Here is a 21,909-nt window from a genome sequence, read left to right on the forward strand (position 1 = left end):
AAGGAGAAAGATGAAGATAAGTCGATGGTGGCATAGAGGAAGAAGATTTCGGACGCAAGATATATTATCTTTTTAAGGAAAAAAAACTGCATTTCGCCGAAGAAACGAAAGGGGGTGGGTATATTCGAGATCTTGAAAGGGGGGATTAAAAAAATGTCATAAATAGGCCCAGCAAATAAGCCCGTAATGCGCACAACATACCACAAAAACCGCTAGTAACCAGGAAAATAAAATAAAATAAAACAGCAGTATAGAATCTAGAAAGTAGGGGCCCTTTATTAGAACACTGAATACCCAGGCACTGCATCATGATATCCCATTTCCATTTCATCCAATTGAAATTTCATCCCTTTACCATTTTTACCAGCTCCGTGCACTCTCACATGTGACTAGGGGAGTAACACGGGCTGGTATCATGATTGCTATTTCCCGCGCGAAGCATCTATTGGCCCTGCCTCTGAGGCTGTCGTTGGGACCTTCTCGCGGTCGTTCCCGTGACCACCGCCACGCCCGGAGCTGGGAACGGAATGGTGGGTGTATTTGCCGCTCTGATTATTTTTACCACTTTGGCTATTGCCGGCGTTGTGTGTAGGGGATGCCATGAGTTCTCGCTTGAATTCTGGGTAGTCCATGATTTCGATCTGATTTATGGGAGGGAAAGGCCCGAGGGAGGTTTGGATTAAGTTAGCTTGAAATTCCTGCTCACTTTCACACGCAAGTGTTGTTAATCGGATTGCCGGGGAGATATTGGTTGTTACATACATGGGTCCACGCTTGCCATCGCGGCTGCGGCTTATAAGTGGTTAACACTACAAACCGTCGAAATCTTTCCGCATTGATCAACGCATAACCCGCAAAATATTCGATGAGGTGATCGGCATCTCTCTCTTTTTGCGTTAGTCCTTTGGGGATATTCGGGTGGTCGTCCGCGCCACGTGAGCCGTAATCCGGTATCATGCGAGTTGAGATGAAGGGGTGATGCTGCCCCTCATCATCCGTGAGTCCGTCTAATGATTCCGGCGAGCCCTCGCGCCGGTAGGTGTTGTAGTGTCCTACGGGATATTCTGGAATGAGGTTCTTGATCGTCTGGTACATCTTCCACAGTCTAGACAAGGGAAAAAACAAACCAAAGTCAATATTAGTCTCTAAAAACAAAACCAATAAGGGGGAGCAAAGAACGAGGTGACCCACGTGTCGTCTGGCCAACTTCCACAAAGATCAAACAGCCAGTGCTGCACGTTCGGCCGTAGAAACATCTTCCAAGTCCCAGGGAACTTTCTCCCTATGAAATTTCCGAACCAGTTTAGAACTTTTAAGGCCGCTTCTGATTCTTTCAATATGAAGTCTTCGGTCATTAGAATAATTCCTCCATGTGGGAACAGTCTTTGGAGGTGGCTGTCATGATCAAGGTATTTAATAGGCTCGGAAAGAGAGATATTGAACACGTTCACGGAAGCTCGTAAAAGCTTCGCAAGCATCGGCATATTTTCATAATGAATGAATTTCTGATGGAACTGTCATTTCAAGTAGAATGATTAATTTGGCGTGGGGATGTAAAATTTGATGTTTCATTGGTAATTAGAAAAAAAAAAAAACAAAACAAAACAAAACTCACCAGAATAGTGCCTGTTGTTGCAGTCTTCACAAACTTTTCCCAATCGCCCTCAATGCGATTAGAGAATGCAACCATATCATAACGTTTTAAGAAGCGCAAGACCAGTTGGAATTCATCTTCCACCTCGAGTGGGAAATGTAAGTAAAAGGCTCGCGCGGCGCGTTCTTTCTTAATGGTATTCACAACGCTCAGCTCATCATACGTGATGCTGAACCGGTCTCGGAAAACGGATTCAATATCCACAGCTCCGTTGGCAGCAATTAAGCATTTCGATAGTGAGGTATTTTTTTCATCTTCCTTCGCCATCGGCTCTACCGGGTGCGCCGGCTGCAGGTTCATGGAAAGGCGGCTTTCCTCCCTGCTCGTGTTGCGTTCGCCGGCATGGTATGGTGCTTCCTTAGCAGCGATGGGCCGAAGGCTACTAACAAGAGCAAGAGCACTCCGTACAGCAATCCGGAGTCTCGCAGATGGATACTCATTCGATCCGTTTAAAAAATTCCAATCTGGACAATCCAAAGCAAAGGCTATGATAACCGAAGAGACATCCTCACTTGGGTGGTACCATAAAGCAGCCAACCCATTGTCCCTCAAGTAGTTCGCTAGTTCATTAACTGCGAAGGTAGTATCGCCAGACGCAAGTACCCAGCCGCTGCAGTATTTTATGTTTTTTCTCTGTATAATCAGTCAGGGTTTAATATTAATATTTTTGGTTTGTGTCAAGAAATGGGAAACCTACTCTGTCACACAATTGTCTGTATTGGTCAAGGTTGCACACATCTTTAAAATGCATATCAATCTTGTTTTGTGATTTAAGGAGTAACAATTGCCGAACCGTTTTTCTTGTCAGGCCTCCCAATCTGACATCGCCTATTTCCTTGCCCGTTGGTCCAAATCGGAGGTGGACCACGGCTTTTGCCTGTGATTGGAAACCGGTGCCAGTTCCTTTCATTCCCTTTGGTGGACCTTTATCATATAATTCTATGGAATTGGCTTTGCTTGGAGAAAATACCGATGGGAGAACAGATGTTCCCGGACTGCAACTACTAGGAGAGCCTTTATGAAGCGATTTTGATGGCGATTGTACCGAGGCGAGTTGGAGCTGATCTGGCTGGCAACTGCTCCTCGCCTCAACTGGCCCATCTACCCCTGGACTGCCTTGAGAATGAGAATGATCGTTAGCATCACGGTGGGGACCGTTTTGATCAACGAAGCTTTCTGAATTGCGAGGTGCATGCAGTCGGGACGGCGATGCAGATAGCGGAGTTTTATCATTCTGGGACGCAATCCATTTGCCTGGTGGTCTTAAATCCAGTTGCCTTATATCTGGTATTACGTCCCGCCGCATGGTTTTCTCATATCTGTTTTTAGAGGATAAATTGCGGAAGAGTTTTGGCTTTGACGCATTTTGTTTTTTTGTGAGGACGGGAACAGTTCGGTTCGCTGGCCCAGTGGGGATCAAGGGCACTTTGACCTGCGCAGTCGACTTCGCAGATTGTGTAGGTTCTGAGGACGAAGGATTAGTGGAGGATGAGGTTTGTACCTTCAAAGTTGGCCGCGTTTGGTGGCGTGCAGGGGCATTCTGAGAGTCCTTTGAAGTTTGTCTTTGCTTTACTAACGATGTCGGTTTTGAAGACTGTGTGGATTGATTATTAGTTGCAGGAGATCTGGTTGTCGAAGTCGTATCGATTTTCTTCCTTTTGTTCGGAAACCCAGTCGATGATGGCGCTATTGAAGCCGGAATCTGACGCTTGCTTGGGGTGCCACTGGGCAGCGAAGGAGAAGCAGCCATTCCTGCGCGGGGGGTTGTTGTTTTGGTGCTGGATGAGCGTTGTCGTTTCCTCCGCAATGACTGCCACCCTTCTTCTTCATCTTCGCCCTCCACATCAACATCATCGTCAATGATAAAGTCATCAAGGTTCGAGTCGCTGTCCTGGCCAGCAGAAACGGCATCAGAACCATCAGTCAAAGGGGATGCCGGGATCCCGAGACGAATGCGCTTTGCCCAACGCCTGCGACGCCTGTCGAGTTTTGCACTTTCAATTTCCTCAATCCTGCGTGCCAAGTCATCCACATCCACACCTAACGACTCATGCTCCCCAGATGCGATTTTCCTCCTCCATGCCAGCAAAATATTCGGATCACAAAAGGAGTCCTCCGGCTCCCATGTTGCCCTCTCCAACGGATAGCCAGCCCATTTTACCAGATACGCATCACCATTTGGGAAGCTCTTTTGAGCAAGAATAGATTCCACTTCATATTCAGACTGCGGCTCACTGCCAACAGTTGAAGTAATTGAGATATCATCGTCTTCATCACTTGTAGCTCCAGTTGGCACCATCTTGGAAGTCATAGCAAAAAAAACTTGCCAGCCACACCAAGGTCAAAAAAAGTGAAACAGATGAATGGAAGAATCCACATCATAGACTTGACTGCGTCGTGTTTTCGATCATTATCGCATAAATGGCCCTTCTCCGATAGCCTACAGATGTAAGTACTCATCCGTAGTGTCTGTGAAATTGCGGTTCTCAATGAAATGACAAAGGCCTTGAGCCGACGAAAGCGACATACGGCAGTTACTGGATTAGAGCCCTGTGAGAGTGAATTTCATTCCGCCGTCAGTCAATCAACCCCAAGTTCTCAAAGACATCCATCCACATCCATGGATTTATTTAATTCCTGGCCGAATGCAAGCCAAACAAAGCGGCTGACTAAGTGTTGAATCAGCAAGAAGCCAGGTTTCCGCCCGAAAAAAAAAATATATGTATCCGATACCAAAAGTACCACCAGATATACCTGGAATGTCAGGTACCGGTTACCTTTCCTTTCTGCCACTCTCACCCTCCTCGAACTTCAAGCCAACGCAGCTTCATCTATTGGATAATCTCGTTGCCTTCTTCTGGTTCTCTTGTCAACACACCATCCAACTTACTGATCCTTCTTGACGGTCATTGACTGACAGACGAACCGTACCCCTTTATCGCCCCAGCGTCCTGCTTCCGGCTCATCGTGGTCTAAAGTCACTTTAATCACGCAGAAACGACACACACTTATTAAATCCCGTTCCCCTTGAAGAGAGACTTCGACTCTTCCACCTCTCCATCCTCCCTAATGGCTAACGACGAATATGATGTAAGTCATTCTCCTTGCCCTCCTCTACTATATTTGGTTGTGTGATAGTCTCTAACAGTTCTGCAACTTCCAGTTCCTTTTCAAAGGTAAGGTCTTCACCAGCTTTGCGACACTCCACCACGACGCCACCACCGGGCTCCTTCCTATGTCCTGACACCTTATCAACGAAGCACAAAATTGTTCTGTATAACTGACCAGTATCTTTGCTTTACTCGGGGAACACAGTGGTTCTTATCGGAGATTCCGGTGTCGGGAAATCCAACCTGTTAAGCCGATTCACCCGGAATGAATTCAACCTCGATTCGAAGTCCACCATCGGTGTCGAGTTCGCAACCCGCTCTATTCAGGTAGACGGCAAGACGATCAAAGCTCAGATTTGGGATACTGCAGGCCAGGAGCGGTACAGGGCTATTACATCCGCATATTACCGTGGCGCAGTGGGAGCCCTTCTTGTATATGATACGACTAAAGAACAGACTTTCGCAAACTGCGAGCGATGGTTGAAGGAGTTACGGGAACATGCCGACAAGAACATTGTCATCATGCTCGTCGGAAATAAGATCGATCAAAAACATGTCCGGGCTATTAAAACTGACCAAGGCGCGGAATTTGCTGGTATGCTGTCGCTTACTTCCCACGCCACTCCTTCATCCCAAGCCTAAGTTGGCGGCTGTCTTATTCCCCTGGTTATCTAACCCATAAAACAGAGGCAAGGAAGTTGTCCTTCATCGAAACGTCCGCCCTTGACGCCACGAATGTTGAGCTCGCATTTCAAAATATTCTTACAGGTAACCCAACTATCATTTACTCTACCGACTCCATATTTCCCTCTTCCCCACCGGACAAAACACAACTAACGGAGCGTCTTAAGAAATCTACCGCATCGTTTCCAGCAAGGCCCTCGAGAATGGTAACTCAGGACAGAACCCTCTCGGTGACCGCAAGGTGGTAGAGATCACGAAGTCGCAGGATGCAGATGCGAAGCAGAAATGCTGCTAAAGAAAAGAATGCAGACCCTTTAGACACCATTCTGGAATCACTGTTCTAGCAGAAAGCGCCTTCTCCCGGGAAAGGCTGGCGGTGGCGAGACTTAGAATAACCGGTGCTTTTATAACGTTGGGGTCTTCATCTCGACGGATGGCGGCTGCATTTTATTCTATTCTATTCTATTCTATTTTCCTTTCTCTGGTCGCCACGGTCGATTTGACTTGAAGAACCACCTGACGTTTTTTCTGTTTGTGTCATGCCATGCCGTGTCCATGTATTTACTTCTCCCACATTTTGTTTTCTTATTTTATTTTCGCCGCTTCCCAAATCATCTTCTCCTTTTCTGTCATTCTACGGCCTCAGGACAGCAGCGTGATGAGAAAAAAAGCCAACGTTATAAAGGTGAAATTTAATGAGCACGGGAAGGGATACCTGAAGAGCTCAAAGGAGTTCTGATGATGGATGTCCTGCTTCTGGAATTGAATGTTTATTGGCCACGCGGGATGGGATAAATGGTTTGGGGGATTTGCGGGTTGGGCTTAGTTTTGTCGTTTGCCTTCAAGTTCCTCCTCTCATTGTTGATTTGTTTTACACGTTTGGCTTTTCACCACCAACATTCCATTCTCTTTTTTTGCCCACTCTTTTTCCCACCTTTTTGTTTCTTCTATATATTTTTTTTTGTTCTTGCAATTCCACATTCTTTATTTTAACCCTTCGATTTGCCCCCTTCTTTCCATGGCTGCTAATTATTCTTTGCAAATAATCTAAATCTCTCTTCTTTGTTTCCTTTTTTCCCCACTTGTTTTCCCACTTCGTTTCGACTGGTATCTGCAGAGTGAGTGTTTTAGATTGGTCAAAAAATTGCCGTTAGAGCCAAGGTTTAAGCTGTAAGCAGGTTCTGCGCCAGCCCCGTGATGGGGCGTTTCACGTAGCAACTTAAAACAAAAAGCAAAAAATAGTTTGTTCACACTATCAACGTCGCCTAATAGGTATGTGATCTTGTCATTCGGAGAAACTAAGCTTCAAAATCCAAACATTACCTCGAAACAAGTAAATCAAGCGACAAAACGAACTAAAGCAGGAAAGGGGGACAACAGCAATAAAGCCAAATATACCAAACGGAACGATATATAGATATCTACATCTAAGGCTAAGAACAGAGGAGATAATAAAGAGAGAAGACGATGGATGCTACATCAACAAGGATTACCGTCAGCTTTTCACTTTCGCAATACCTGCTTCCCCATCAACAATCGAAAAATGCAACTCCATATAATCCCCTCCACGTTCACCCATTACCCATTCCAGCGTTTGCCCGAATGTCTCGCCATTATTGTCGAACCAGTCGCCCATCGATCGAACGTAGCTTTCTACCTGTTCCTTGAGGGGGGCGTTTTCTCTCAACCATAGAACCTGTGACGGGTCCAGCTTCATCATGTCCTCGACGACATAGTAATGGTGAATCTGGTCGCCCCAGCCTTCCATTCCGGGCTCGTGGTAGAGATCGGAGCGGAATTTGATTGCGTATTTGTTAACTGTCGAGGTGACAATGTTGTTGCTGTTTATGCTTTTGTCGCGAGATGTTGGCTGGGCGTGGAAATGGCAATTATTCCTATCGATAGACGACAAGGTAGGTGCTGGTTTGGCGTGGAAGTTGAGGAGTGGGAACAAGGGGGGCGGTGTCAGTGAACGACAGTTTAGGTGGATATGAGTTGATGTCGGTGTGTTCTCCGGGAACCTTTTCTGAAACTTTCTTTGGATCGTCTCATTGCTCGGGCAGATCTGGCTCTGTACAACCTCACGCATAACCAATCGAAAATCTTCGATCTCAGCTAGCTCGCTTGTGGGCCAGTTGTGCAAGAGTTCAGCCCGCTCACGGACGACAGAAGGGAGAGTGCGACTGGTTCGCGGAAATAATTGGCAGTGGAAGGCCCTTGAGTACAGCCAAAGACGGTATGCGGCTCGACGCAGCACGAAACATTCATGGGTGTCCAAGACTCGACGATTTTCAAAATCCACCTTCCACTTCTTGATTGGATAGATCACCTCCCATTTCTTGGCCACGCGGCCAACTTCGACAGCTTGTTGGATCAAAGCGAGGGATATCGGTGCCTCACGAGATACATGCGTAGGCTGGCTGGTATTTTGAGTGACCAGTTGTATTATATCTTCCAGGGGTCCAAACTCGGCCTCCACGGCGTTGGCAAGTATGGGAAGCTTTTGCGAAGCAGAGAATACATCATGCAGGCGACGACAGGTTAAGGAGAGGTTCAGAACATCGGCGACTGAGCTGCAGGAGTGAAATATGTGGAGCAACAGCTCCGTAGCAAGTGTGCCCAGCAGTATTTTGGTCATCTATCTCCAAGCTTTCTTATTAGTCATGTAACAGGGGGACATTAGAGAAAAGAGAGCAATGTTACTTTTTCAAATTTGTTTTGTTTCTAGTTTTTCTGATTCTATAAATTTAGGAAAAAATCCTAATCGGAGTTTCTAAAGCAATATCTGGCAGTAAAATGGGGAAATTGGGGAGAGCGTTCGGGGCAACGCAGGGGCAACGTTAATAGCAACAATGCCTCTACGCCAACACAACGGGATGGATTAACTGGACAGGACCCCGCCTTTGGGGCTATCATAGAAAAGGGTCACATCTCCACTGGACCTATCGGGTGCCCGAATCGAGGGATTGATGAAAAGCCTTGAAAGGCTGTAAGCGGCGGGGTTTGCCATGATTGTTCGCGGTGAGGGCGAAAAAAGACAGAGGAAGTTGGAAGATAGAGCGGAAGTTTGGGTTTGGAGGGAAAACCGGGTGCCTAACTTAGTTAAGTTAGTTCGTGAACTTAGTGCGATTATGTAACATCCAAGCCGAGCTAAACCTCCAAGGCCTCCTGATTGGCTGTAGAAAGCATCTTCAATATATACGGTAGGAATATAAGGAGTGTTGTATATAAATACTGGTATGTATATCCTTCCACGTCCAGCGAGACCCTCAGGGAACGCTCAGCGCTTGCAAACGCATTCGCTCTCGTTCTGCTCGGCGTCAACAAAGGCCTCCCCCACTTTCCATGGCGTAGATTTCCCGTGGTCGTCTCCAGAAGCAGGAAACTCGCCCGCCCTCTGGTGACAGATGGATACTCTGGAATTAGGACGAGACCCTCCCCACAAAGATTTGCCTTGTATAAAACAGCTGTGATTCGACCAGAAGCGACCGAACCGGATACCTGACGTGAGCCCGCTTTTTGTTTTCCTTTTAGAGACCCAAACACCTAACATCGAAACAGCATGCTTCCCTACGAGGAGATCCCGAATAAAAGTTGCTTGCATACCTTACAACAGTGGGCTTTTAGCTATCATGTGTGCTAGGTCATACTGGATGCATCCAGTTCCATTTTACGTGCCAACCCTATTCATCTTGAGCCGACCCGTTTTTCTGCTCCGGGCTGACACAACATCTTTTCTCCTCACCCGAGACTTTCAAAGGGATAGAAGTAGCTCTAATTTGTGGCTTAGAATTTGTTTGGATTTAAATTTTTAAGGCCCTTGTATTAGCATCTCTGAGTGTGACTTTTATATGGTGCAAAAGGGCTGTAGTGCCACAAAGATTAATCTCGAAGAGCAACTTGTAATCGACAACAGTCAGCCTTGTATCTCAATATCTTTTTTGTTGCTGCAGAGGTTGGTGGCTCTTGGAAGTAATCATCACCCGCAGCTTCTAGTTCATCACTGTTTTCCATAACTCCACTGTCTTTGATGGCCATTCCGCTAAGCAGATTATAGCGCACCTGACCTAGGAACATGTGGACATGGTCTCTTCCTCCTTCCTTCATCCAAAGATTCTACCGCGCATGTGTGCTCAATTCTCACTGCATGTTGCTGTCATAAAACTCATCCGTGCGTTCAGTGATAAGATACTTATTTACAACTAGCAGCGTCGCAATCGCTTCAAGACTTTGGCACCTGTCTAGAGATATCCAGGGAGCGATATATAGCTCTGCAAAGCACTTGGTTATCGAATAGAATACATATCCCAATGAGAAATTTGCCAATTCAAACAGGAAAAATCATCGCATTTTTATGGTGTTAGTCCCGATTATCCTTTTTTTGCTTGTATTCCAGAAGTAGCAACAAAAGAGATATTGAAGGGTAAGAAACCGTTATACAGGATGTCAAAAAGGCAAAGGATATGAAGACCAGAATAGAACAATTCCAGAAGGTTCAGCCAAACAAAAAGATAATCGGAACTAACAGGAGAACATCAATAGTCTCTCAAAACAGAAACCAACTCATCCAACCTCCCTACTTCCCCCAGTAACAGAGCCTCTTTATCCCGCCACTCCTTCAACGTCTTCAACTCAGCCGGCGATAAATACTTCTCCTCATTTCCCTTAACATCCGTCCGTTCCGTCTTCTCCAGGAAGAGCTTCAGCTTATTTCTCTCAACGCCAATCCGCTGCAGACAGCGCGACATGCACTTGTACGTATCTTCCAGCACCATCCTCGCAACGCGATCCGGATCGAAGAACCAGAGATACATCGTCCGCGAGGGTTGCCGCTGCGCATCGCGGGGGACCTCCTGCAAATCGACGAAACCAGCCGCCTCCATACGCGCGAGAACCTGGCGAAGTTCCTTGGACGCCATCAGGCTGATTTCCTGCAGGCGCTTCTCGTCCAGTTTGCCCTTTGCGGCGAGGACGCGGATGACACGGACGGCAATGGTGCCGAAACGAGATTCGATGATGCGTTCGATTTCGAGGTGGCGGAGGCGGCGGGCGAGGTGGCGGAATTCAACTGCCCAGGCGATCATGCCGGACTGCATGTTGCGAGTGGAGAAGATATTCGGTTCCTGGGCGAGGAGGGAGAGGTGCTGTTCTAGTTCGTAGACGCGGTTCCTGCGGCGATTCCAAATACCTGTACTCGCACCAGTGCCCTCGTCATCGTCGTCATCACCATCGCCGTCTCCGTTGAGACCCATGTGTCCGTTTGAAAGAAGGTTGGCCGGGTCCACTCCAGCCATAGACTCTGATAGGTCTAAGTCGGGGTCTATGTCATCCAAAATGGTATGTAGTGGGATGGCAACGGAGTACTGCTCGTTTTCTTCCCCTTCGGGAACACGCTCCGGCTGTTTCCGGCACGCGGGAGTTTTAAGCTCAATCCTCCCCAGGAGAGCCTCATAGACCTGAGATGTCACTCTGGAAGTGCACTGTTCAGCCAATCTTGCTAATCGTCGATTTCGTAATGCCACTTCGAACTTTTGATAGTTGACACTGATGATCATGTTGGGCTGCGCTATGTTAGCGCTCTTGTCATACAAAGCCCCCCCAGAGATGCGTAACTCACGTCCATTAAGGTGTTATCACCATCCACATAGTCATCACCGTAAAAATCATCGTCGTCGGCATCCTCGTCGCCCTCCGGCAGATGCTCAAGCTTCACCCTCTTGCTTGACGAGTTCGTTGCCGATTGTCCTGCGCGTCTTTTAATGCCGCGGGATAGCGCGCCGGCCAGTGGCCCTTGGGGAATAGTTCCATCCGTCTTCTCCTTAATATATGTCTCCACTCCAGCATCGATGGCCTCTTGAAATTTCTTCCCTTTTAGACCACGGACGTCAGATCGAGAACTGACAGCCCTTTCAGCGTCCTCTACAAGATCTGCCGGGCTCTGAAAATGAGCATCGCGCACCCGCATAATATATCCGTAGGCGGCAAGGGAACGTAGGGCAGGGTGAAGTTGCGAGGCTGAGCGCTTGCCGTAATCGCTATCGACGCTATTTTCCGGCCCTCCAGACGCATATTCCTCCTGCTCCCCTTGGTCAGTAACGTGAGCATCCTCCTCTTCTTCCTCATCGTTATGGATTCCATTTAAACCGTTTGCAGCTGCGAGTTTCCCCGCTTTATTTGAGACTTGAGGTCGTAGCTCTGGTAGAGTTTCCAAATAGCTGATCCTCACATGGCCATGATACAGGATTGTTGACAGCACCTTTGCAACATATTTCCCGAGCTTCTCTTCCACCAATTGCAAAATCCTGCCTGACCGTACCAGATTGTATGCAGTCATCCAGCTAGCTTCATAGTACGCGATACCATCGTCCAGCGATGTATAGTGGTAGATGAGCCGTTGCTGGATAAGCACAGCTAGGCCGTGTCGAACTTGTCGGGGGGACAGACGTGTATTCTGGACAATGCGAGGCAGAGGTTGGCGGCCATGGTATAGCAGATAGGAAAATATCAACTAGGCGAAGAACGAGAATGACAAGGTTAGAATCCCGCTACTTTGCTTGTCGAGTTTGTCCAAAACAAGTTAAAAACATACAGCATATAGCTCCCCGAAATTGTCCGTAATCAACAGCTTGCACAATTCTGCCGCATACTAGCAATCCAATCAGCATATACATAGTACATATCCGCAGGATGGTACAAGGTTCGAAGCTCACTTGAGACATGATGCGTGTTGCCCGTTCTACCTTCTAGAGAAAGCGCTGGCTTCTCTAGAAGAGACCCAAGGTCACCGTTGAACATTCATGGGTGTGCAGGCGAAACTGATACGAGATAATCGACGGTATACACACGGATGGCCGATATCTTTGTGGCGAAAGATGAATTGATAGAGCTATATGTATTTCCTATTTCCTCTCCATATCTTTTAAATATCTAAAGGTGGTAGTGGTGGTGGTGATGCGTGACTGTTGAAAATGCTTCTCGGCAGAAAAATGTCGGCTCTATTCCTCTTCGGGTTAATTATTCCCAAGGCCTTACGAATATCACATGATATCGGATAAATTCGGTCCCCGAATGCCAAATCTTCGCCACGGAAGCCAATCAGCATCCGCTAAATCAGCTCCTCCGGCTTAATCAGCATTTTCCGCTTTTTGAACCTCATCGTCTATCCATTGGGGATCTCGACGAAACCGCCGAAGTTTCAACAGAGAACGCTGTGAATTCCGCTTCACATCGCCAATTGCCCTCAATTGTCCCGTCCTTCTTCTCACCCATTACGCTCCTCTGCTCCCAGGTGCGTGCGATCATGCTTTCGAGGTCTGCTCTCGGCCGGAATGCGCGGCGCTGTCTCCGAAACCAATGTATCGCCCAACCCCAGCCCTCCTCTCGCCGCAGCATGGCTGCGGCTGCAGCCAAGGGCTTCGACTTCGAGTCTGCTGAGGCTTCTGGCGTGAAGATCGCTAATAGAGAGTTTACCTCACCTACCACCACTTTGTCGCTCGTTGCGAAGGCCGGCTCGCGATACCAACCCTTCCCCGGCTACTCCAATCTCCTGGAGAAATTTGCGTTCAAAGTGAGTCAATTGCTCAGCCATCTAACATTCGCGTTCTAGATTCATGGCTTTCATTGGCAGTAGATACGGCTTGATTGCTGATGACATACACGTGTAATTGATAAGTCTACGTCCAAACGGTCAGCGCTGCGCATCACCAGAGAGTCTGAGTTGCTTGGTGGGGAATTGGCTGCGACTTACTCAAGAGAAAATGTTGTCCTTTCCGCCAAATTCCTCAGCAAAGATCTTCCTTACTACACAGAGCTTCTTGCAGATGTAATAACAAAAACTAATTACTCACGTAAGTAATGCTTTTTGAATCTTGGGTATGAACGCTGTCAGGCTGGTCGTCTAACAACAGTCTCTTTTACCAGAACATGAGCTCGATGAGCTCATCATGAACCTTGTCAAATACTCCCAGAATGGCCTTGTAGCGAACCCAGCTGCTCACGCATTAGACTCCGCACATAGCGTTGCTTTCCACCACGGTCTTGGAGAGAATTTGGTTCCTTCGGCCTCTTCTCCCTTCGGAAAGTATATTGAAGCGGAAGGAATTGCCGCGTTTGCTGAGAGTGCATACTCGAAACCGTCCATTGCCGTCGTCGCAAGTGGCGCCAACACTGCTGATCTGTCCAAATGGGTTGGCGAGTTTTTCCGTGACGTCCCAACCGCATCAAGCACAACCGGACCATTTAGCCTCAAGGCAAGTGTACCAACAAAGTACTATGGAGGCGAGGAAAGAATTTCAAGCAAGGCTGGCAATGCCATGGTGATTGCATTCCCCGGGTCCAGTATCTCAGGCAGCGGTGCTAGCTACAAACCAGAGCTCTCCGTGCTTTCTGCGCTGCTCGGCGGCCAGTCCACCATCAAATGGTCCTCTGGATCCTCCCTACTCGCCAAGGCCACTGAGACACTCGCTGATGTATCCGTGTCGACCTCTAATACTGCGTACTCCGATGCGGGTCTCTTCTATGTCACCGTCTCTGGAAAAGCACACAGTGTTGCGGCCGCCAGCAAAAGCGTTGTCGAGACTATCCAGAAAGTAGTGGCTGGCAAGGTCAGCAGTGAAGATATCAAAAAGGCAACGGCCCTCGCAAAGTTCCGCGCATTAGAGGCTGGGGATAGCTCTTCAGTGGGCCTTGAATATGTCGGATCCAGATTGGCCCATGGCGTCAATATAGTCCAGCTATCTGAGATTGGTCAGAGCGTCGAGAAGGTGACTGAACAACAGGTTATCGCGGTATGTGTAGTCACGCCCGTGGCTCACCCTTCAATTCTGCAATGTTTTTTGTTCTTCCTTTATTGAATAAAGCTAATATATTAAAACAGGCTGCCAAATCTCTCCTCTCAGGCAAAGCCTCCGTTTCCGCAGTCGGCGATCTACATGTTCTTCCCTTCGCTACAGATATCGGTTTGACTGTCTAGACACAAGGTGTTTTTCTGCTTCTGTTGCCGTTATCATTGCCAATATAATGTACCATTGACAATTTCCCCCTTTTCTATCCTGTTACACTAGGGAAGCCTAAAATCTACCCACATTTATCTTCCGCTTTCCCTTTTTCAATGGCTCCATCTTCGATAAGGAACTAGGCCCAAAAACCATGAACCATTCAACCCCGACTTAGAAAGAACTAGCTCCAACTCCTGACCTTACTCTCCCTTTATTTTAGTTTTTATTCATTTTCTTTCTATTTCTATTTTATTTTATTTTATTTTTTGCATTATTATTCGCAGATTTGTCCTTAAAAATTTCCACTTGTTTCGTGTAAACTTCCAACACCAACATCACACCTCCATCTCAAATTTTATATCCTTGTCGGGTAAATTGTATTTCAGCCAAATTCAACCCGCTATTAGATCAACGTCCATGTATATATGCGATAGCTAGTTCGCGAGCAAGAGAGGGCAGGAGGGAAGAGAAAGGGAAAGAAAATTATAAACAAAAAGGATAGACATGTAAAGCTTTCCATTACAGACACTTTAGTTTTAATTGGGTTGCACAGTCAGAAGTCCAGCAGGCAGCGTACGAAATAGACTTAGTTATAGGTTTTATGTGTAGTTATCCACCGGCATCCTACTATAAAGATATACATACATATGTGACACAGAGAAGCTGATTTCATACCATGGAAATATATCATATCTGTGGATGGAACAATTTCATTCGGATGGTTACTGAAAATTCAATTACTTTGAAACTACCTGGATCTCGTGATATATATATATATATATATATATATATGCACATTATCATCAAGGATATAGAAATGAAACTACGAACCGATTCTATCTATAACATTATTGTGGGTAATACATATTGCACTTAACATGCCTGGGATTGACACAGAAACAAAAAGAGATGGGGGGGAAAAATGTATACAGGTGTTAATTCCAGGCAGAAAATCAAAGCAAGGAATGGGCGATATTAAAATGGTGGGAGTAATCCCTGTTGTGGGAAAATAGGCGGGCTGGTAACAAGTAGTGTATACAATAATCCAACGCTCAAGATATCGCGGAAATACAGCGCGTTGGATGTCAAAGTGAGCTGAGCTTGACTTTGAGGATATCACACGAATCCACGATTTTTGCCAGCCGCCGTCCATGTATTTATGGTCCCACCTTCTAGTGTTTGGCGGTGACCTGTTCACCAGTCAGTTTCTCGACGGTCTCCTTGGCCCTGTGTAGAAGAAAACTGTTAATATCATCATCAATCAAAACTAGGGCAAGGGAGTGAAGAATGAAAACAGGGTATGCGACACGTACATATCACCCAAGGCAACCATGCAGATAGTCTGCCAAATGCCTAACCCAATCCGCGGCGTAACGCCACGATACAGTCCCTTCAGCCCATTGGTGCCATAGATATACTTCAAAGTCTTCCCCACCGTCAAATTTTTGGGCCGGTTGGGATCATCCTTCTTACTCTGCATCTCCACCCGAATAACCTCGATCGGCTGATTCCACGCCGACAATCCACCACCAAGCCCCGACGCAATCACCTTCTCAACCCCACTGAGCTTGTCACTCTCCTCTTTCCCAGTAACCCTCCTGATCGCCGTCTCCGCCAACCTCGATAACCCAAACCGCGAGCCCCAATTCGTCGTCTGTCGAATCGCCACCGCATTAACCCCCTTGTTAATGCCCCTGATCCCCTCCTTGCGGTAAATATCCATGAACGTCGCAAAGGTGCCGGGAGGCTTCACGCCCGACGCCGCCAGCTTGTGTTTGGTGATCTCAACCGTTTTCATGCATGTGCAGAAGCCCATGGTGGCGTAGGCCTGGGCGATGCCGCCAGCCATGCCGCCGCTGATGCCGCCGACGAAGTCGTTGGCTCCGAATGATTTGGCGTAGAATTCGGCTTCGGATGCGACGAAGAGGAGGACTGCGCCTTTAGTAGACGCCTCAATCCAGGCCCATGGAATGAGGCCTTGGTAGTCTACATATATCCAGATGAGTTTAGTAGATGATGGCGCACAGGATAAAAGATCCACGTGAGAGATGGTAGGTTTCGAGGAAACTAACAGCCAAGTACACCGCCACGACCCCAAATCCGACGCATGGCACCGGCGAAAGAATCGCTTCTGTTGGCGGCCATGGTCGTCTTGATCACTTCCAGAGGCTGCAGGGTGTTAGAATCCAGATCCCTGAGCTTCCAAGGGGCAGACAAAGTCGGGAAATATTTACCTGTCCCAACGTGGTAACCCTGGAAAGGTCATTAGCAAAATAGCCAACGGAAAGAAATGGAAAGGGAGAATACTTACTCGAACATATTCAAACCAGCACCAACTACAGATATAAAGACAGTGAGTTAATAATCCGTACTAGCCCCGCTGTGCGATGAACCTCCGTCCTCTTCCAGAGGTAACAGTAACAAGGCGAGAGTATAACTCACGTAGCAGATTGCTAAACTTGATGGGCTTTTTCTCGAGTGGTTTCGGCGCACCCGCCGCGGGCGAGATTTGAGTAACAGACATGGCTGGCGGGAGCTTCAATTGGATGCGTTGGGGTCACTGAAAGGGGCCCTGACCAAGGGAATAGGGGACGTATTCGTCGGAGGGGAAGGGGAGAAAGGAAAGGAAAGCGAACTGTCTTGTTAGCTTCTCTTTCAAAGCAGTGGATCTGGAGAGGGGAAGCTTGTGAACGGGGATCAAAATCAAGAGGTGGAGTCATGTCGGCTTGTCACATGTAGTTGTGACAAATAATACACACAGCTCTAGTTTCCTTGCTTCTTGGCTTCTAAGGTACTAGACCAGGGAGCTGATAGGGGCGGGAATGGAGAGCGAGAGAGGGATATTTTATCAAATTATCGAGTTCTTTCGGCTGTATGTCGAGTCGAATGGATGGAGCTGGATTTATCGATCAAAAGGGGGGAAAAACTTGCGAGGCCAACGGTTAGCTACAGCCACTCCAGGGCGGGAATGAAACAGCAGCAACGGGAGTTAAGCAGTCACTTTTACCAAGGTATACTTCGTTTGTTTCTTCCTGTTGTTCCTTTTCGAATATATCACGGATTGAACCTCCAATAAAACAAGTGATCAGAAAGCAGCAAAAGAAAACGAAGAAAAGACGAAGCTGCTTCAGCCTTGACAAAGTTGATTACCGAATGCGGAAAGGCCACATACATTATGTAAGCCATAGCTCTTCTACCCAGTTCCAGTGTTAAACCTAATTAGGCCTGTTGGATACGTCACTAGTCCAAATATGTACTAGTGTTTATGTTGGTTGGGGCTAGTGGAAACACGTGATTGTGCTACTCAACAAACCAGGAAATGGTTTGTTGATTTTCGTTGAAAAAAAAACTTTATTCCTCATTATTGTATGGATTACCCAAGGAGTATGTATCAACCTAACCTTGTATGATGAATACGTGTGGAATTTTGATGGGAGACGGGGATGGATACGGGTAAGATGGGGCTTCCTGCGGACTAGCGCCCTGCACAGTTTATAGCAACCGATAAACCATATATAACATCCCAGGGTTACAGTTGAATATGGTTTATTAAAAGTTGAATGTGGTTCAAAAAAAGTGGGTCTGAAAACTAAACTATGACTAAAATCTACACACACTAAACATCCTTTACACTCTCAGTATATATTATTAATCAATTATTCATCAGTTGTTACACTTCAATGAATCAATATTCAGAACTCTTCAACATCTGAAAAGTAGTTATGAGTTAGAATTAGTGATCTAGAGTTAGAATCTAGATTAGCTAAGTAATAGAGCTCTGAGAAATAAGATAAAATCACTGTATCCAATGCATTTGAAGATGTGTGAGATATGTATGAGACATGACTAGTGTATGTAGTTTTAATGTGGGGGTTGACATGGTTTAGGTCAAAACCACACCGAAGGTTATTCCGGCCCGAAAAACTAACCATGTTCAACTGTATGCCCGTAGCCGACCTTCATGATTTCCCATCAGCCCGAGATTGTCAATCCGCGTCACATACCTGCCGTATCAAGGCAGTGGGCTGGAGACGCTAGTGACACAGTAACCATGCCAAACGCACTCACTACCTGCCCACGTACCTACCTACCTGCTCGATATCCAATCAATCTCTATGAGAATAATTTCTATCTGTCTATTTATCTGCTCACCTGCTTGAATGAATGATATCTACCAATGGTATATATTGATGATAGCCAGCAATGATATATAGTGATAATATCTAGCAATGATATCTAGTGATGATAGCTAGCAATGATATATAGCAATGATATTAATATCAGAGTTGTACAGATCACAAAGCTGGCTGTTCAATCCCATCCATGAATTTGATGAAGTGTATATGATATCATGTGATTTCATGTTACAGTGCATTTTACACAGAAAAGTTGGTTTTTCTAGAATAAGGAGAGAGAAGAGAGATGTGGCTTCGCACTGCCCCAAGTAAGTTATTTTTATGGCACAGTAAGAGACCCATAGTATGGCCACCAGTGCTAGGCCAGAACAGGTAATTACCCAAAGACATGGCATCACAGGATCAAATGCGGTATGACACCATCAGCATCGTATCAGGTTCGATCTTCTCCCTACCACACTACATGTATATAACCAGCAGCTGGCCCAAACTTCTAGGGGTCAGTGAATCATTCTGATGTACTCAGTTTACACCTTAAATGGATTATAGTTGGCTTAATTTTAATGGGCTGAACAGATACTTTGTGGTAACTACTCTATATTTTAAACTGGCTTTGTTGATCAATCTGATTGCTAACCAAGTCTATGTGTAACATCTAAACATCTCAAAATTGATCTCTAGTGCAAGTGCACTAGTCTGGAATAGGTACCCTAAGGCAGAGTTTTATATCATGTGATTTAGTGTAGTGGTGTGTCCCAAAAAGTGGTGAAGTACGTTAACAATTATTGTTGTTGTTGTCTCGCTTCTTTGGGTGTTCTGTACAAAGGAGGTGAATGTGAATCACATGACCGCAGTGGTCACATGCCGGCCTAATGGATGAGTTCACTGACGGGCGGCCGGATGAAATTCCGTCCAGCAAGTCAATATAAGTACCGCCGAGGTAAGTTCATGATAACTTTATTCAAACGATTCTCTCCTCACTTTTTTCACTTCTTTTTTATCTTTTCCAGTTCGTTCTGTCCGACAGCCTTGCTCGTGATCAAAGTAGATCTACACGCCTAATTCGATAATCTAATTTTGGAACTAAGCTGTCCGGAATCGGATTCCAATATGTGCTAAATGCCGCGCCGACAGGACTTACTAAAGCGATTCCAACTTACGGTCGTGTTGGAGGCTTGGTTTGGATTATACGACCAGGGTTCATACCTGTCAAACGGTACGAGTAAGCGTGGTGGTGATTTTTACTATGCTATGATGAGGTTTTGTTTTTTTTTTTGTTTTTTTTTTTTCGAAACAATATCTTGTTGACAGCATACAACATTTCAGCCACAAGTGCAAACCTAGCATGAGGAGTTCATTCTTCTCTTTGCTTCACCTCATACTCAGCTTCGTCATAGCAACTGTTGCTGTTGGTGCGGAGTATCAAGTCCAAGTAAGTCAAACTAAATTTCATATATTCTTTTGCTTTGCTTATAAGCACCCCCAAAACAGAAAGCTTGTGTGATAAGAGAAAATGAAATATGGAAAATCCAAAGTAGAAAGTAATAATAAAAAAACAAACAAATGAAAGCAAAAGAAGAAAGGAGGAAGAGGAAAAGAAAACATGCAAACTGACAGTATGGAAGACCAACAAAGATGATTATGATAACGGCAATGGTCGTAAATCTGACCTCATGCTGATGGAGGACATTCCCCTGCCCATGGATCCTCGGGAATTCTCCCACGTTGGTGGGGAAAGCGTCCTGCGTTCCTTGAAGTCAGAGTTCGAGGTCATGGATCAAGACCCCTACTCTAGCGACCTTCTTGCGGCTGCCGTCGAGGCCAGCTCCTTATCACCAGACGCCGAAAAAGGGGAGTTGCGGCACGTCGACCTGGTGCAGTCTCAGCACCTGCCTCGGGTTGCATCACCGAAGCCGCCGCCAGGATGGCTAGACTGTAAGATGTATTCATGCCGCACCCATGCAAATTGTAAGTTTATTGGATGTTTCCATTGTATGTTTGAGGGACACCATCCCTATGGAACTTGTAGATGAGAGCATAGTTATTCACTGATTCTGATTATATTCGTTGGTTATGTATATATACTTTGGGGGGGGAGGAGATGGGATGGAGTGGGACATTGTGCAGGAGGTCTAGAAATCACCGCACAAGAGCTTTGACTGAAAATTATTTCCCAAGTGTAAATATCTTGTAAAGATCTTGCATAGTTAGATATTTGTATATATTTCTTGGCACACAGTGGGCATTCCTTCTGGTTAATTCATCTGTTCATCATTCTTACCTCATCACATGTTTTCTAGATATCTAGTTATAGTTATCCTACAGTGTCACATTAGGATATCCAGCGTTGTTCGTTTATTAATTCTGTAGAGCCAATTCAATAAGATGTAGAAATACATTCAATATGTTCAAAACATTCCCACAGAAACTCATCCCACGCTACGCCCTATTTGCAAGGTCCAAAGTTGACGATTTAATCGTCGCTCCAGCGAGGGTTTTCGGGTCCCCAGAATACTAGTACTTAAATGTCATACCAGATAGTAGTACTTCTGCCAGCGACTCATTGTCTGTAAAGAAAATCCAGCAAAGCAGCGACCTTGCACACGTTCATCTCGTAGTAAGTGAGTTTTTGAGCCGACCCTTCGAACTCCATAATATCCGCAGATCTGGAAACAACTTGCCCTGGCTCACCGTCGATCAAAGCAGGATACTCACCCTGTAAAACATGCAATCTTGTAGGAAGGCTTTGCCACTAGTTACGCCAAAAAGGATCAATCCTTAAAATAGCATCCTATTCCTCAAGATATATATATGCATGATTCACACTCCCTCCCCACTTTGCCCAGAGTGTAACCGATGATCTTGGCGCTTCTGACTGTTGGTTCTTCTGCAAGGTCTAGGATCCTCGTGAAGGTCGCAGCAGCCGCCAAAGTGCTGTTAAAAAAACAGTAGACGGGATACTCGGGAGAAATAGGATGGGCTGCACCATCAGGGTTGATGAGGTAGTCAGGCGGTACGGACGCGCGAGCATAGCTTCAAAGGGAGGCGAGTCCTCTCGCCTGATGAAGGCGTGTGAGTCAGGTGACAGTTGAGATGAAGTCGACATTCTGGAGCTGTCAAAAACTAGTTGAGTGGTATGTAATCGGAGAGCAGAAATGGAAATCATCAACAGGGCTTCATGGTTTCTTTTGATGCTGTTATAAACAAAGTGACGTACTAACTAGTAGTTAGCTACTTTGTCTCCGCACAAATAGGTGTTGATGCGCTTTCGATGGTGAGAATTTACCAGCTTGAGATTTTTTTTTTTTAGATCCCATGTTCCTTTCTTT

At 46.2% G+C, this 21,909-nt stretch overlaps 8 protein-coding genes across 8 annotated transcripts; 3 read left to right on the forward strand and 5 right to left on the reverse strand.

Annotated features, from left to right (window-relative positions):
- Positions 1–422: 422 nt before the first annotated feature.
- Positions 423–3,965, reverse strand: HCBG_08801 (uncharacterized protein; the record flags this gene model as incomplete). The annotated part of the gene is made up of 4 exons (XM_045435850.1): positions 423–705; positions 1,192–1,505; positions 1,616–2,287; positions 2,352–3,965. The coding sequence occupies 4 exons, from the start codon at positions 3,963–3,965 to the stop codon at positions 423–425; spliced, it is 2,883 nt and encodes a 960-aa protein (XP_045283379.1).
- Positions 3,966–4,482: 517 nt separating this feature from the next.
- On the forward strand, positions 4,483–6,528 carry HCBG_08802 (GTP-binding protein ypt3; the record flags this gene model as incomplete). Its single annotated transcript, XM_045435851.1, has 5 exons — positions 4,483–4,744; positions 4,818–4,830; positions 4,970–5,359; positions 5,452–5,532; positions 5,616–6,528. 5 exons carry the CDS (start codon positions 4,724–4,726, stop codon positions 5,741–5,743), a joined length of 633 nt encoding a protein of 210 aa, XP_045283380.1.
- A 170-nt stretch (positions 6,529–6,698) lies between these two features.
- Positions 6,699–8,427, reverse strand: HCBG_08803 (F-box domain-containing protein; the record flags this gene model as incomplete). The annotated part of the gene is made up of 2 exons (XM_045435852.1): positions 6,699–8,086; positions 8,152–8,427. The coding sequence occupies one exon, from the start codon at positions 8,084–8,086 to the stop codon at positions 6,944–6,946; it is 1,143 nt and encodes a 380-aa protein (XP_045283381.1).
- A 1,349-nt stretch (positions 8,428–9,776) lies between these two features.
- Positions 9,777–12,167, reverse strand: HCBG_08804 (RNA polymerase III subunit Rpc82; the record flags this gene model as incomplete). The annotated part of the gene is made up of 3 exons (XM_045435853.1): positions 9,777–11,009; positions 11,066–11,956; positions 12,159–12,167. The coding sequence occupies 3 exons, from the start codon at positions 12,165–12,167 to the stop codon at positions 9,984–9,986; spliced, it is 1,926 nt and encodes a 641-aa protein (XP_045283382.1).
- A 481-nt stretch (positions 12,168–12,648) lies between these two features.
- On the forward strand, positions 12,649–14,419 carry HCBG_08805 (ubiquinol--cytochrome-c reductase subunit 2; the record flags this gene model as incomplete). The annotated part of the gene is made up of 4 exons (XM_045435854.1): positions 12,649–13,015; positions 13,121–13,295; positions 13,369–14,234; positions 14,324–14,419. 4 exons carry the CDS (start codon positions 12,749–12,751, stop codon positions 14,417–14,419), a joined length of 1,404 nt encoding a protein of 467 aa, XP_045283383.1.
- Positions 14,420–15,222: 803 nt separating this feature from the next.
- HCBG_08806 (mitochondrial DNA replication protein) lies at positions 15,223–17,527 on the reverse strand (the record flags this gene model as incomplete). Its single annotated transcript, XM_045435855.1, has 8 exons — positions 15,223–15,671; positions 15,758–16,430; positions 16,517–16,613; positions 16,679–16,697; positions 16,756–16,780; positions 16,887–17,079; positions 17,204–17,370; positions 17,446–17,527. The coding sequence occupies 6 exons, from the start codon at positions 16,966–16,968 to the stop codon at positions 15,617–15,619; spliced, it is 951 nt and encodes a 316-aa protein (XP_045283384.1).
- Positions 17,528–19,452: 1,925 nt separating this feature from the next.
- On the forward strand, positions 19,453–20,632 carry HCBG_08807 (uncharacterized protein; the record flags this gene model as incomplete). Its single annotated transcript, XM_045435856.1, has 6 exons — positions 19,453–19,499; positions 19,591–19,624; positions 19,669–19,802; positions 19,892–20,012; positions 20,206–20,515; positions 20,610–20,632. The coding sequence occupies 6 exons, from the start codon at positions 19,453–19,455 to the stop codon at positions 20,630–20,632; spliced, it is 669 nt and encodes a 222-aa protein (XP_045283385.1).
- Positions 20,633–21,019: 387 nt separating this feature from the next.
- HCBG_08808 (uncharacterized protein) lies at positions 21,020–21,686 on the reverse strand (the record flags this gene model as incomplete). The annotated part of the gene is made up of 5 exons (XM_045435857.1): positions 21,020–21,094; positions 21,115–21,147; positions 21,186–21,332; positions 21,418–21,514; positions 21,535–21,686. 5 exons carry the CDS (start codon positions 21,684–21,686, stop codon positions 21,020–21,022), a joined length of 504 nt encoding a protein of 167 aa, XP_045283386.1.
- Positions 21,687–21,909: the final 223 nt, after the last annotated feature.

The sequence above is a fragment of the Histoplasma capsulatum genome, assembly GCF_000150115.1.
Source record: "Histoplasma capsulatum G186AR genomic scaffold supercont2.18, whole genome shotgun sequence".
Classification (NCBI taxonomy): Eukaryota; Fungi; Ascomycota; class Eurotiomycetes; order Onygenales; family Ajellomycetaceae; genus Histoplasma; species Histoplasma capsulatum.